General features: G+C 42.3%; 1 protein-coding gene across 1 annotated transcript in view; it reads right to left on the reverse strand.

Moving 5' to 3' along the window:
* Positions 1 to 6,386: 6,386 nt before the first annotated feature.
* The window catches only part of wnt4 (wingless-type MMTV integration site family, member 4), a 22,488-nt gene continuing 12,181 nt past the window's right edge, over positions 6,387 to 16,693 (reverse strand). The window contains exons 2-6 of the mRNA XM_035661164.1: positions 9,322 to 9,403; positions 8,775 to 8,928; positions 8,245 to 8,376; positions 7,763 to 7,905; positions 6,387 to 7,281 (exon numbers count right to left, since the gene is read on the reverse strand). Coding sequence (XP_035517057.1) covers positions 6,811 to 7,281; positions 7,763 to 7,905; positions 8,245 to 8,376; positions 8,775 to 8,928; positions 9,322 to 9,403 — 982 coding nt within the window. The 3' untranslated portion in view covers positions 6,387 to 6,810. The remainder of the gene's footprint in view (positions 7,282 to 7,762; positions 7,906 to 8,244; positions 8,377 to 8,774; positions 8,929 to 9,321; positions 9,404 to 16,693) is intronic.

The raw sequence follows: 16,693 nt of genomic DNA on the forward strand, positions 1-16,693 counted from the left end.
CTGCAAGGATTATTTTGACATGGCAGGTGGCTGTTGGCTAATAGATACATGTAACACACACGCTTCAGCCCCTCTCACCCGCATACACACACCTATATACACACACACACATCTTCAGATGGGTTTAGTGTCCAGGTGTTAAGGGAAAGTTCTTTGCAGTTCAGTTGAAATCTCCTCGATGACAGACGCATAGCTATAACCACCGATAGAGAGTGTGTGTGTGGAGAGGTAAACTCACAGTGATCCTCAATACCAGCATCCAGAGATGAAGCTGTGGCAGCTAAAGCCCTCATCAACAGGGGAGCGTGTTGTCACTTTCACTCCTCCTGAATGTTCCTCCTTCTCAATCTGATCCGTCCTTATCTGATCTCTCTGTGCTGTGATAAAATGTAAGCTGGATGGCCTTGAGATGAGTGCATGGAATTCACTACAATCAAAAGCTCCCTCACTGAGTTTATATGGATAGATGTAAAAAACAGACCTGGTCAAATGTCACTGCAGATGTCTCAGATCTGTCCTTCCAGTATTTAAGCTTTCTGAATGCTAACCATGCTCATTGTGTGTCTTAGTCTTAGTCCTGCTTGTTAAAAATTCTGCTGATTAGATGTCCTTGCTCTAGCCTGTGACACGGAAATCGATGGATGGATTAGATGGAGTAGAGGATGTCCTCCTAAGGAGAGTGACATCATCAGTCCATTTAGCCAGTGCCCCAAAATGACATGTTCATTTTATGTGACAAGGCTGCCATGTTGTAGTAATTATGATGGGAGAAAAGGAGGAAGCCAGGTGACATTATTATAGAGTGACACAGGAAGGAGGTATGGATGGATAGATGGGTCAACAGAACATTGGACGCTAACACAAGAGACTGCTGTTTTTCCCTGTTCTCCAACCAATGCTAGTGTTGGTTTTTTAAAAAGCATGACCACAATTTGTTTAATTATTGCAACCATGATGATGAAGGTTCCTTAAACTTGACGAAGTAGTAATTTTAACCCACACCACAATGTTTCCCTAACCTAACTATACTTGGTTTTTGTGCCTAAAACCTAAAGCAAATCGTAACCATAGCTTTAGAATGTGATCAGAAAAGACGTCTATGTGTTGTTTTAAATTAGTCTTGGAGGAGCTTTGACAGAGAAACCACAGGTGCATCTTATGCAGAGTTTTCTTTTTTTTTTACTTGCTGGTAACACCCCTTTGATCAGAATCTGTTTAGTAATTGGTCAGCTGATCTGATGGAACAGTAAAAAGGAACAGCTGGGCTGCTGTGGATACAGCATTACTTGCATGTGCGTAGAATCTAAATCATGAGTAAATAATGAAAACACTATTTACATTTAATGCAGCCATACAGCTGGTTATTATTTGTCCTGTTACCATCAGTAATGGCATGCCACAGGGTTCTATTCTTGGCCCATTTCCTTTGACATTATGTTCTTTCAGTAACATATTTTATTTCAGTGTCACAGACACAGCTATGACGCAAGGAAGACATGCGAGGAGCCACATTAGCCAAATAGTAAGTGCCCACAGATTACACAGCTGGCATGGTAAAGTAATGTGTTTAGTCTTTGTTAAATAAGAAAATTCAATCATTTTCATAATGTGCTATTTCATAAACCTTCAGGCTACAGTTCTCTGTTTCTGTTTGTGTCTCTGTTGCCAATTGTCCAAGTCTCTGTCTCTCTGTCTGTCATTGCCCTCAGGGGTTTACCAGTACAGAGTAGAGGAATGTAGACAGTTACCTACATCACTCCTCAAAGTCAACCACCAATCCCCCATTATCCACCTCTCCTGTGGTTTCCCTCCCCCACGATGACTTCAAACTAGTCAGTGATCAACCATCTTAACCTCCTTTATGGAGCTATTCCTACATTATTCTTTGTCACTTTGCCTTTTGTCCTGCCATTAATGTATATGAGGAACACTTTTTAAATTAAACGTATATACATATGCAGCTAATCAGTGTTAGCAAGTAAGAAATTGTGTCATTCATATCTCATAATAAGCATGAATAAAAATAAAGCACTGGAGGTCCCAGTAATATAAATAGCACATCACTTTTAAGGACATTTTGAATGTCTATGCATTTTAACCTTGAGAGTTTTGGACTTGCAGGAAAGGTGACCTTCCTTGGGTTCATAACAATAATCAGGTGACGTTATGAAATGGCTGCAGTTTGGTCACGTTTAGGCATCAAAAGTACTTGGTTAGGTTTAGGAAAACATTGTGGTTTGGTTTAAACTAGCCACACTAAATTAATTCACACATGAAATGACACACCGTCTCTGCACAATATAAATCAGGAGAAATGGTGTGAAATGATGATGATGTCTGATGATGCAAAATAACTTCTATTATTGGTGTGTTATTCATATGCCATTTGGTGATACCAGGCCAGGTTTACCCACCTTTTGATTGACTTATTGTGCACTTGGGGTAGAAATGACATCAAACTTACAAGTGTACTCAAAGTGTCAAGGTAAAATACAGTCCGTAAGTCCTCTGCACCAGTACGTAGCTACGCTCTATCTCGATGCCCACTAGTCCGACTCTCACTGCTCTTGTTGCACAATGTGGCCGTTTCAGGGCAAATACAGCGGAGACACCAGAGGAAAGCCGAGAGGGAAGAAGAGGGGAGGAGGGCTGCAGGAGAAAGAATTGCAACTGTCATCACAAACAAGAACCATCTGTCTCATGTGTGTAACTTGTTTTCTTTTAATATGAGAAGTATGCTGAAGAGATCTGGGAGTTTGAGAGAGGCCTGGGAGGGCCGGGCCCTGGGCTAAGGCCAGCCTTCTCCTGAGTTCCATGAGCGTGGGGCATTATTATCCAGCCAACCTGCACTGTTAACCCTTCACACTCACAACACACACTAACAGGGAAGGAGAGACAGCATCAGAAAACCTTTAACCTGAGGTATGCAGAGGTACCTGATGTGTAATTTGAACTATTAGCTGCCTGTCTGGGAGAAGAATTGGCTGGAAGATTTATGTGAAAGGGTGGAATCACACCATCGTTATCTTGTTACCTCTCATACCTTCAGGAAGTATTTATTAAGTACCAGTGCTTCTGTGGTTTGTAAAAAACATGCTAATTATACAACACATCAATCAAATTGTATTTATTACCTTGATGTTTTTTTATTGTATTGTCTTCCTTTTAAAGTCTGTGGGATTTAGGCACCAAAGCAGTTCTGCACTTATCACATGCCATGTTTATTTATTGATACTTAATAAAAGTTAGCTCAGCTTAATCCACAGATTTTTTTAAAATTTGTATACCCAGGCCTGTCCAAAGTTTTAAACTGTACACATTTAAAGGTTAGATGACTTCACAACCTTCTTTTGGCCTTATGTGTTGCATATTATAGGCCTTCAATATATAGGTCTGTATTCCTGCTAACACTGTGGCTACAGGGTGCTGAAGTGAGACCATGGCTCTCAGGTCCAGAATTAAGAAAACCTCACGCAAAATCTCATTGCCAGTTGTAACAACAACTGGTTACAACCAGTCCGGCCATGGAACAAAATCCTACTCAGTAGCATGTTGTGTGGCTCGCTTCTTTGTATAGACAAAATCAGCATTGTTTTATAAAAAAACATGTCATATAGTGTTTATTCAAAATTTCTGGTTTCACTGGTCTTTGACATAATCCATTTCCCATAAGCCCATAGACAATCACAGGTTAAATGTCGAGGGGTCGCAGTTAGCTCAGACATGGCCTCAACTTCCAACAGCAACTGCTGTAGTGGATGTCGATATGTCTTTGAATATGGACAGTTAACAGGAATGCAAGGTAACAAGGTATATGTCTCTTAATGCTGGGTAGTATAGAGTATTTAAGCTAACATTATCCCTTTTTACAAGAGATCCCGTAACAGCAACGTAAAGAATGTCAGGCATTAAGCCTCTATGTGTATAGGAGCTGTAGGCTATGTACAAACACAAAATAAGGAAATGTGCTAGTATTTTAGTGATGTGTGATAACATTATCAAAGAAAAGCTTCTAAATGCTAGGCTAGTGTTTTCCTACATCTGATTCCTGGTTCAGTAATTGAGAAAAGCTATAGGCTAAACTCACTCTTACACACTTTTAAAATGATGACCAACATAAAGACATGGTGATGTGTACTCAAACAGGGAGAATCATTGTTTGGAAAAATGTTGGCGTAAAAATTGTCTGTATGGATGTTAAGTATTAGTACAAAATAGCAGCTATGAATAGTTTCATTCCACAAATATTTGTACCAGTCTTCGTAAACCCATATTTATTGCATCTTAATTTTGACACACTCCCACACATACACAAATACACTAAGTGGTAAAAACCTACTGTCAGCCTCTTGTCTCTTGTCTCGCCACAACTGCAGCAAACCACAAAAGGCATTACAGTTCTCTGACTGACTGCCTTACTGTACATGTGGCTGTCTGACACACACACACACACACACACACACACACACACACGAGCCAACAGACATTCCCAATCAGTGTGGCCACCACCACCCACCTCATCTATGCCATCATGGTGGCTTAATGAAGGACAGATCTCCACCGTTGCAGACCGAGAGTGGTTAGGGTTACACTTTCCGCAGAGGGGGAGCGGACTGGAACCAGCGTAAGTCAAAGATATTGCAGGAGAAAGAGCAAAAGCTGGATTTGGGGGGCAGTATGATATTGATAGAGACAGAAGGAGGGAAAAAGCTTGTGCCATGTGGTCTGCATTTCACTGTAATCCCTGTTCTAGCCCGGTGTTCCTGCCTCTGTTCCCTCTTCAGCCCAAACCCAATCAGGCGGGCGCTGAAACCCGAGTGGCCGCTCTGGTTCTTCCCAAAACCAGACTACCAGGTTCCCAACGCCGCGGGAAACACATCCATTTATCTCTGGTTGATATAGTGTATGCAGTGATATATGGTGCATAAATTATGTTTATAGGTGTCAGGGGTGCAGGGAAGGACCTCGGGGTGTAATATACCTCACACAAATAGCACACTTATACACAAACACACACACACACAAAATGCAGCACAGTGCACACTGTGGCCACATAATAATGCAGCTGAAAGACACGGGAAATGGACGATTTTATTGAAATATGTGTATGTCTGTCAGCAGGGTGTGTGTGTGTGTCTCAGAGCTTGGTGGTGGAATAAGAGCTGCTCCTTTTCACTTTCCATCTTTCTATCCTCTCATGTTCTTTCTTTCCTTCTGGGCAACATTGTTTTTTGTGGATTTCTTTCTTTCTCACACATCCACAAACACACACACACACACACACACACACACATGCGTTTCTTTTGAAAGAAGTGACAAGAGTCATTTTTGACACAGCATATATTCCGTATTAACATACATTCATAGGCAGTATAGTCTTCTTCAGTGTATAAGTCTTTACAGATCTACAGTATGTCTCTATAATGATAGCACGTTATTATAGTAAAGCTTGGCTTTATGGTGGTGGTACAAGACAACAAGAGTCCTGACAGTGGCATGGGAAACTCTGTGTGTGTGTGTGTGTGTGAGAGAGAGAGAGAGAGAGGAACAGGGAAAATTGAATATGTGGTCAGTTGTTTGTTGCTGCGGGGCGAGGGCTCTATGTGCGCTTGGAGAGAAAGTGCTTCAGTCATCATGCATGGTGAACATGCTCGGCAACCCTCTGGCAGACCCCTTTTGTGTACGTGTGTGTTTACATTATGTGTGTTTGCTGGTGCATGCATGTCTCTGTGTGTTTACTCATGTTTGCATTAAGCCAACTAGCATTTGGCAGATGGCAACGTGCAGGAGGAGCCCAAGCTCAACATCAATCCAAATGAGCACACAAGATTTTCACAATATGATGCTCTGAAATGGTAACAAATCATTTTAAATCTGATCTGGAATCTGTTTTGATATAAGGTTTCTGGATTCCCATTGCAGGTAGCAGCTGTGGATAGACGTGTGGTTTTGGAGCAATGTTTGCTGTAGGGATGTGTGTGTTTTGTGTGTCTCATGCCCATCACCTGCCAGTGCTACGGGCCGACAGAAAAGACAGGAAGCAGCTGACAGTGGCTTTCACCTGTCCATCATCATCCTCCCTCTGACAGAAAGAGAGTGAGTGTGTGTAAGTGAGTGGAGCAGCATCAGGGCATTGCAGGAGGCAAAATAAATGACAGCAACTGAACCTCAGCGCAGCACAGCCATGTACACTCAGGAAGCAAATCACAGAAAGTCCGACTGTGACGCCCCTCCTCGCCTCGCCTCGCCGTCTCCCTTTTTGACATCCAGCACTCAAAGTGAGTCCCCGAAGCAGCAGCAGCAAGGACAGAGGGCAAACAACCCTCCTCTTGACCCCACCCCAACCCCTTTACCCTACCCACCCATCTGCCCACCCATGGGTCCAGTTTGTCCCTTATTATCTCCACTCATCTGTCCCCTCCTTCTAGGTCCACCCCTCGTCAATCTGAACAAATAAGTTAAACATTACAAAAATAAGAAGCATCAATGACAAAGCAAATATGAGAGTGAGGGAGGGAGACAGAAAGTGAAAGATGCTCTCTACTAGAAGAAACAAACTGCCTCTGTAGCTTTGTAGGAAATCCCATGCATAATCTATTGATATCCATTACGGTGGATGAATGAATAGGATGACATTTGACCTCTCAGCCACTCAGTCTGTTTCTGTTGACCAGTAGTAGGAGGTGGGTGGTTTCAAGCAGGAGGAGAGGGAGCTTCACAAGTCCTCCTTGCTCCCTCTGGCCTTGGAGTATGAGTGTGGGGCGTTTGTTTTGTTCATCAGCAGTGCCCTCTGTGCCCCCCCCATTCCCATCACCGGCAAGTGTGCATCTCCACCATTTTGCGGCACTGTTTGCATTTGACATAACAGCACCAGTGGAACTTACAGCTGCACCTGTCCACCACCTCCACCTCCTGTGTCTGGAAGCCGCGGCCACAACACATCAGCTCGCAGCCGTCGATGGCCTTTGAGGTTCTGTTGCACTGGCGGCCCACCGTGCCCAGCATACCCGGTGTGCGCGGGTCATAGTCGCAGAAATCTGGACTGGGTTCCAGGTAGACCAGATCTTCATCTGTGTGAGGTTTGAACTGGGAGTTTCGAGGCACCAGGACTTTGGTGGTGCCCACCTTGCGCTGCTCCACCTCAGTGGCGCCGTCAAACTTCTCCTTGATGACGTTTCCCACCTTGCGGAAGGGCGGCATGGCTTTCCAGCAGGTCTTTACCTCACAGGAGCCTGACACACCATGACATTTGCACTCCACACGCATGTGGGACAGGATGGCCTGCAGAGATGCCAAAGAACCATTGGTTAACAGGCAGAACTTAAAATAAGATGATGACAACGCATAACTTGAATGACTTGGGACTTGACTGGATTGAAGACTTGATCCTGGCTTATCTTGAATTACTTTAGCTTGTCTGTAATAACTTGAAACTTGACTTGGGATTTTCCAAAAAGAACAACTCTATTTATTTATTGTTGCTGCTGCTGACAAACTACCAGCTAAAATACAGAACCCCCAAAAGGTCACAGTGGGACTTTCTTTTTCTTATTTTCTTTTACGTTTCCCTGCAATATTTTGCGTTCCTTCGCAATATGTTTTGCATTCCCTCTGATCCTGAGATAAAGGCTGAGCTGTATGATCCCTATACCTCGTCTCGGAGTCAATGGAGTTCAGAAAACAAAAAACGTGACCCCTCTGGACTCCATACTAAAAGAAGTGCAGTGTTCTACAAAAGGTCTAGTCAAGGGCAGTGAATTACCTTCCTTCCCGCCTCATTGTTGTGCAGATTCATGAGAGCCCGACTGGATGACTGGCCTTTACTCCTCTCCCTCACATCCACAAAGGACTGAGAAAAGGCCACTCCATACGCAATGTTATCACTGCAGCCCGACCACTGGAACCCTATGACAAGATATTAAGAGACATTGTATAAAGACTACATTTGAATGCTATTTTGTAGCCACTTGTTAGTATTTCAGTATTGATGGTAGTAATGCATGACCTGGTATTCATATTGTAAAAAATCTGGCTACACATGGAGATAAGATGGCATAATAATATGCTACCAATGCTATCTGTCTGACTTTTTCAAAATAAAATAATTCTTTGAAATGTCACATTATTTAGTCCTGTCTAATGTAATGTTATCTAGTCTAATGTACTGGGTAGTTCTGTTTCCTCTGCGTGTGTGTGTGTTGGTGTGTTTGTGTGAAAGAGAGAGAGTAAGCGAGAGAGACCTACCCTCTGGACTGACTCCATGAACATTGTGGTCACAGCCACATTTTTCCAGCTCTCCGCTGCTGCAGGCCCTTGTGACCGCAAACGCCACACTGGCTGCTGAGATGGCATACACAAAGGCTGCCTCACGGGTGCCTAACACACACAAACACACACAGTAATATTGTTTCATTATGAAACTCAGAAGACCTTCTCATTCTGAATGGCAAAAAAACAGTGTTTCAAAGATAAAGAGTGTGTTAAAGTCCAAGGGAAGGAGGCCAGATGTTAACATGCAGGAGCTGGTCAAGCCAATACAAATGGAAACTAGCTAAAAAATGTCAGGATATTTTAAAATAGCATTAAGTAATCCACATCGAATCAGCTTTGGAAGCAGGTTTGAGGTGATATCAAATATATTTAGGTCCTGATTTTGTAAATACATGCAGGTAGAAAAGACTGATAAGCTTGTTTTATTGTCTGTCTGTGTCTCTTCTGTGTCCAGACGTTTGCAGGGAGTTGGTGACAATGATCCCTGCAGTGTATAATCTTACCCTGGGTGACCACTTTGCCAAACACAGGCATGGTCTCCAGAGTGGAGCAGTTCCATCGACGGTTGCGAAACTGGAACTGACACTCATCTATAGCCAGCTGGGCTCCGCGACGCACCGCATCCATTACCTCCACACTGCGCTTACAGATCTGAACCTGGAGCAGAGACACACATAGGAGCAACATACTATTTAATCCATCTAGTGGATATTGAGATATTTCACTGGACAAGTGAAAGATATGAAATCCTGGTGGCTCGGAAGACAATTAGAGGATAACCAAAATCATTAGCATATCTATACCAGATTTTATGGCAATCCATCCAACATTTGTAAGATATTACACTAAAAACATATAATGTCAATAGGATTCATCCTCTGGGGACCATCTCATGCCAATCCATCCAATAGCGGTTGAGATGCTGCGAGGCTTGGCGGAGGTCCCACCGTGGTGCATTTGTAACTCTAAGAGTCTGGTGCGCTTTTAGCATGTAGCAACAGTTGTGGAGCTGTCCACACATAGTTAATTATTGTCAGTAGAGGTGTCTACCTGTCTCTGGATGAGGCCTCGTAACCTCTCGCACGTCTCCTCATCCCTGATGCTTCCCACAGACGACAGCTTGGCCAGGTACCTGACAGAAAAAACACAACAGGACCTTTTTAGTTTGCAATAAGTGTTGCTGAAAGCACATGTAAGTACAGAATCTGACATATTTGGGTAAAAGTGGTAGGATTGAATTTAACGACATTATTCAGATGAAGCAGAGCTTGTGTCCGGTGAGTTGGTTCCCATGATGTTGTGGAATGTTTGGGATAAATGTCTGGTTGTGAGGACACTGAGAGGAGGGAAAGTGGCTTATCATACACACCACCTCCAGGCCAGACAGGTCAGGGAGATACTGAATACACACACACACACACACACAATCTAAGATGTGTGAGAAAATGGCATCAGTCTGGTTGCCCTGACCCTCACACATCCACCTCACCACACTTCAGCCTCATATCTCCAGTCCCAGCTGCACCTTACAGGAATAGGTTTTCTCATAAGCTGGCACTGACTCCCCACAGAGGGGGCAGCCCTGGTTATGTACCGTCTTCACTCTCACTAATTTAACAAATGTTGAGTCTAAAAATTTTTGTTTTTGCAGACATTAGAAGGTTTTGCAGATGAGATGAAAGAACTCCTCCTTTCTAGTGCAGTTTCACACACAGATTGTTGAAGTAAATGCTTGTATCTTCAAACATGGCACAAAAATACAGATTACTTTTGAAAACACTTGATTCAAAGAAACCAAGAAGTTCCAAGAAGTTTAGGTAGGCAGGTGTCAAGGGCAGCAATTCAGGCTCTCTAATTACTTATTTGTGCTCTTAAATTGCACTACAAAAAAACACTACATAGCATTAATGTATTATTATTAATTATTTACACTATTTGTTGCTGGTAAAAGTATCATTATTCCTGTAATATTATCACTAGTAATGAGTTTCTGCCCAACACTGGACGTATGTGTGTGTGTGTAGCAGTGGCGTCAGGAGGTATTTAGCTTAGCTTAGCATTAAGACTGGAAGCAGGGGGAAACAGCTAGCCTGGTTCTGTCCAAAGTGAAAAATAATGCCAAACTAAAATGACCAATTAACAGGATGTATCTAATTTGTTTAAATTAACATTTGTAGGATTTAGTGGCATCTAGCAATGTAGTTGCAACTCATTTCACCCTCCCCTTCTATGTTTTAGGATGGATAAATTGTTCTTTCTTTTGTGTATACGTTATCAAACTTTAGACAGAGCCAGGCTAGCTGTTTCTCCCTGCTTCCAGACTTTATGCTAATCTAGAACAACCAAACTATGACTCTAGTTACAACAGATACTGACATTGATCTTATCGCTCTCAGAAATAAAGCAAATCAGTGTATTTCCCAAAATCAAACAATGTTGGATGTTTAAAAAATGCAGTGTTTAACAACCCCCAAAATATATTCATGTATTCACATCCATTAAAAAGAAAAATAGTGGCACATTTACAACAGACTATCTGGGGCCTGACAATGTTCCCACTGTATTTTGCACCACATAAGGCTACACAATGGTACATGCTAACCGAAATTAGAGGAACTAAAGCTGGCGACCTGTGTGAAATGTAACGCCACAAGTGTGTAAAAGAGTCTTAAAGGGACAAGGACAAATGTAATGGATGTGATAAGTATTTCAGTATGAAGGAATTAACTCTTATTTGCAGGTTCCTTCATACAGTTGACAGAATTTGAATATCAAAATGGCCCTTGATAATAAAGCAAAGACAAATTCCGACAAAATTACCTTTAAGGCTATCATTCTGAACAAGTAGACATGTTTTTCCTTAAGGTTTCTTTTATGAGTCTAGGGTTATGAGTTCCCAAGACCACACATACCTCTGTAAAGCCCTGTTAGCCCGTCTCAATCAAGCTGTGGCACAGATCCAGATTGCAGGGAATTCTGCTGTCAGATTATTGACAAAGCTGTAATGCACAACACAAAGTCATGCTACCAATGTTTTACACCACTGATGTGTACAAAAAGGGTTTATGACATCCTGATTATTTATGTCATTATGTACGTATGGACAGCTGTTAGCTACATCTCAGCTTCTTTAACCCTCCTTAGCTTAAGAGGTAAAAGGGATATAAGTTCATCATTGGTGCATTACGTCTAGTACTACTTTTAAATGTGGTGGTATAATTATATCATATCATCCTTCCAGAGGTCAAACAGCTCGTCCTCTCCATCCACCCTCTCATCTGCTCCTCTCAGCAGTTCAGATAATCTCTCTCTCTCTCTCTCTCTGTCTCTTTGATGGCCTTCTTTTTCCTTTTCCTCTCCAGACAGTGTCAGTATTTAGCACTCATCGCCGTGATAACCCCGCTTTCTGCCACTCCACCTCATCTCATTCACATCCGCTCACATCCTCCCTCAGGGGTGACCTCACTCTCTCATAAGGTTGACTTAGTTTCCTCAGGATCAGTGCCAAGGCCCCCTATCCTTTATCAGAGTGTGTGCAGGGCTTTCACATCATGAAGCCCCAACATTCTGTGTAAGGCTACACTAATCAATATCTCATTATTAATAATGGATGGATGTAATGACTGAATGTGTAACTCCTACCTTCAGCTCTACACACTAAAAAACACTGGGTAATAAGTGGATTGTGTCAGTACTATCTTAACCCAGCGTTGTTTCAATGTGTATGGAACATTTAGCATCTTTTAGCTCCCTGTTAAAAAAAATATGACAAGCTCTGTTGAACCCACTGTATTCTACCCACCACAGCAGATATAAATATTTTTCTCAGGAAACCAAAAACAGAACTAAAAGAGAGTGAATATTGGACTTCCATTAATGAGGGGAACAGCAACGCAACAAGTGAATGCTAATCCATCAAATGAATGCTAGTGTTGACAGATAATATATCAATATTGTGCATTCACCTTGTTGCCTCCAAGAGATCAAAAACTTCAGCTTATATGGATTTTTTAACAAGATAGAATGTAGCCAAATGTATTTTACCAAACATTTCACACACTAAATTCCTTCAAAGTGGGTTTATTTGAAGTGAAACCACCACCATCAAGACAGCAACCTTTGCTGGATATTATAGCTACAGGCTAGAGGTCTTTATGGGTCCAGAATGGACCAATGGAAGACCGTTTTGAATGCAATGTGCAGAAAAACAGAGAGACCTGAGCACACTCAGACCCGACATAACTGAACACTGCTCACTTCTGTATTTGAAAACCTGGGAATGAGAACAGACTGTAAAGCGTGTAGGAGAAAATGCAAAAGTCCTTGTCTACAGCCAGTGTTTGGTTTGTCCGTTCTGGGCTACTAGAAACAAAGCAGTTCAACATAAAAGGCAACCCGCAGCATAAATATGCCTCTTTCTGAGGTAATGAAAACACAGCAATTCCTATATTCAGGTGATTAAATACACTAATGAAAACATACCTATGAATATCATATTCCATCTCTGCCAATAGATCCTCCTCAGTGTTACACACTGGACCTTTAACCATCATAGGCTACTGGTCATACCAGACCAAGTAAGGCTGTAGCAGTAAGGGTGTGTTTTATTGTTTAAGAATTCACTGAGAGGAGGAATGTGTTATTTCTTCTTTTAAAAGCTACACACTACTGCTTTACCAAACCTGGAAGGACTAAAACACTCTGGCCATTGTTTCACCTCAGATATGGAACCCTTTGAAAGTAATTTCATCATGTGTGTGACCAGTGATATGAAAATGTGGAAAGATAACAGTGGTGAGAATAACACCTGATAATACAATTTCCAAAATCTCTGGAACGTGGACATTATTTGTTGCATTAAATCTGAAGTGTTGGGGGAATCCTGAACCCCACTGTCTCTCTCAAACGCTCTGTGAGGTTTTTTCTCCTCTCAGATCTGCCTTCCCTCCCGATGTGGATGGAGTCCAGCAACCAGCTCTGCACTGCACTGATTTGCTCCATTGCAGTTGCGAGACTTTCATCAAAGCCATGTGCGGCGTTTGATCCCTCTTTGTTGTGCAGCGTAGCCTTGGGCAGGGCGCTACGTTCTGGCCGAGGCGTCCAGCTGGGAGACTATCAGACAGTGATGAAAACAACCCACGGAGAAAACACAGGAGGACTGAAACCTGCCTGTCAGACGGGCAGCACCTCACTCACAAAGACACAAACAGCTGGATGGCATCCCGCTGGCCTGGCATTCACCCTGGAAACCTTTAATAAACACCGGATAAGCTGTTATTCAGGTGATTTTCTGGATACGTGTTTGTGTGTGTGCGCATACACACGCGTGGGAAAGGTTCAGCACAGTCCTTGGGCGAGTGTGTGTGAGTGCCCTGTCTCGCTTTATCTGCTCACTCTGCTGTGTGTACCCTTCGCTTCCCAGAGACGAGGTTAACAAAACACCTCAACAAGGAGACAGAGGAGTCAACCCGTAGAAGGACAGAGCAACACACACACACACACACACACACACCATCATCCCACATCTCATCCTCATTCCTCTCCCTCTTTTCCCTTGGTCCCTCTGGCCTCTGGTGCTTTGCGTGCTTAAATCCTAGGGGCCTAAGCCCAGTGGAGCCAGTGGAGTTGTGAGGGCTGCGATGTGTAATGCAACACAAACAGCGCAGCGGCCTGCGAACGCACCACAGTCCAGGTGGAATGCTCCGTACCTCCCATCGAGAGCCCCCCACGGCCTCATGGGAGGCTGAAACTGAAAATAAGAGATCATTCTAAACAGACGCTGGTTGTTATCTGGAGACAGGAAATAAAGGCATTATTCATCAACTACTGCGTTTTCATAGAAAATTTGAAATAAGCACTTTTTTACAGGGAGGAAAAGATTGGTCAATATGTACTAGTTAAAATTAATCAACAGCTATTTTAATAATTATAATAGTTATGTAACAAAAGAAAAAGCTCAATGGTCCACTAGCTTTCAGAGTCTCACTGATGAACACTTTGAGTGAATGTGTTTGAAAGTTCGAACAGCTGGTAAGTGGAGCTTCGATTCCTTTGCTACATAAATTATTACCAAAGGTCCAGAATGAAGTTAAAGTCATAATATTTTTGGAAATATGTTTATTGCTTTCTTAGATGAAAATTCCGATGCCTCTCTCGTGTCTGTCATGTCTTTATCTTTATAGTCTGTGTCCATACTTCTGGGGAACAGAACCTGATTTTTTCTCCTGCCCGTAACAAAGTCAAAACCACCCACTCCTGCAATGCAGTCCTCTACTCTGATATATTTAGTTTGTTTAAGATATATGTTGATTCCAGCTCCCTAAATGTGAGGATTTGCTGCTTATTGTTTTGTTTTGACTATATTTGGGGCTTTTTGGACAAACAAGCAACTTGTAGACATCCCCTTGGGTTCTGGCAACTAATGAACAGCATTTTCCATCTTTTCTGGCATTTAAATGAATAAATCCCAAACAAATGCTGACAGATTCATCTTTAGTTGCAGCCCTACTTCATTGTTTAGCATGCCAAACTGAAAAGTACTCTCCAGTGATGGAAGAGAGGCCTTGAGTTATCCTCTGCATGCTATTATGTATATATAACCATAAGCAACATTTATGATCGATTTCCGTTTGTAATTTGGATGAAGAGAGTGAGGGTAGAACTGCATCAGTAACTTTTGTCATATTTCTTGTGAGCGGAGGGACGGGATATAGAAGCTTGACACACCTGCATGACAGTCGTGTGCTTTAGTTCACTTCGCAGCTTCCGTGCACACACACACACACACAAAATGACACTCACAGACTGTAGCACACTCTCAGTGCCTCCATCATCTCTAATGTGTATTTATATGAAAATATCCTCATGTTTGCCTTTCCAGTACTGAGCACACAGCAGAGGTACACAGTGACAGGTAAATATAGCATGGATGGGAAAAGCGAGGAGGAGAGCTGCAAAAAAGAGTCTAAGAAACTTCTTTTCTACTGAGGCACTGTGCGCAGGCCTTAAAAGAGCGAACAGACCTGCCAACAACGCTTCAGCAAGTTTTAGTTCTATTTGACGTGATGCATGGACAGTATTTTTCTTCAGTTTTAGGCCAATATAGTGCTCAGAGACCCTTACATTCAGTGCTAGTGGAGAACCAGCAGCCAGCAGAGAGGTAAATTGCTCGTAAAGACAAGTGTGACTGTGGTGTGACCTGAGCTAACCCTCCCTGTCCTCTCTGCAGTGGACATATACAGTGTGTAAAACATATAGTGACCTGTAGAGGGCACTATTATCTCAGTTTATCTTCAGCCACCGACACAAAACCACAGGGCAGCACTCTCGCCCTCCTCCCTTCTGAACCTTTTGTTTGGCTCTTGAGTTCTTGAGAAAACACCTCTGTTGAATGCATGATGCACTGGTTAACTGCCTACAATGCAAAACCATGGAAAAAGCCTTTAAACCAGGAGTTTCCACTTTCCTAAAAGTCATCTTAGCAGGTCCAGAGAACTTTGAAAAACCAGCCACTGATGGATTATTGATGGCCTATTCCATTGGCGACACATGGGTCACATCCAGGCCAGAAGCATCCTCAGAGTGCCCCAGTAAATTTGATATATGATAAGTAATAGTGTCTGGAAGTAGCAAAGGAGGCATCTCGTTTCCTTCTCATCTCTGTTGAGAGCACCACATGCGCAGAACCGATTGGGCAGGATGTAGCGACACACAAACAGCAGTGCTCTACTGAAAATATGTCTCTGTCAACCCTGAAACATACAACTGACAGTGCAAACCATCAGTTTAACGCTGCCACCTCCAAAAGCCCGAACTGATGTGTTTTATTTGCAATGAGTGCCTTGCAGTAGTTAAAAGAATCTCATGTTCTAAGGGCAAACTTGAAGTTAAAAATAGGTTTTAATTAGACTGCTGAGAACGTCTGGCCCATATACATTTGCTGGTTTTCAAATCTGCCCCAACTGAATTTTAATTGATTGAGATTTTAAGTAACATCTATTAAATTTGAATTAGGATTATGGATCTTAACACTAATCTGCATTTCAAGAAAACAGCAAGCAAGTGAAACATCTGCGAAATGTCAGCAAATCCATTAAATGTCCTAATATGCCGCCTTAGTGAGGGATTGTTGTACACCTCACATCCAAGAAAAGCAGACAGACTTCAGTTATTTCCAAAGGGAGAAAGAAAAGATTCAGAGGAGTTTAAAATAAAAATAAAATTTAACGTCATTATCTTAGCCAATTTGTCACATTGTTATATCTATCATTAACATTTTGAAGATTTTTCTCTCTAGATATAGCCTGTATAGCCAAATGTTGTGTCTCATCAAGTTTATTACGTTTAGTCATGTTAAGTGTTTTCATGTTTAGTCCTTCCTGTTTTATTTTGTACTCACTTTTCCTTCACTATTCAAATCCTG

This window comes from Morone saxatilis, unplaced genomic scaffold, assembly GCF_004916995.1.
Source record: "Morone saxatilis isolate NCDOM2014 unplaced genomic scaffold, NCSU_SB_2.0 Contig18, whole genome shotgun sequence".
In the NCBI taxonomy this organism is placed as follows: domain Eukaryota; kingdom Metazoa; phylum Chordata; class Actinopteri; family Moronidae; genus Morone; species Morone saxatilis.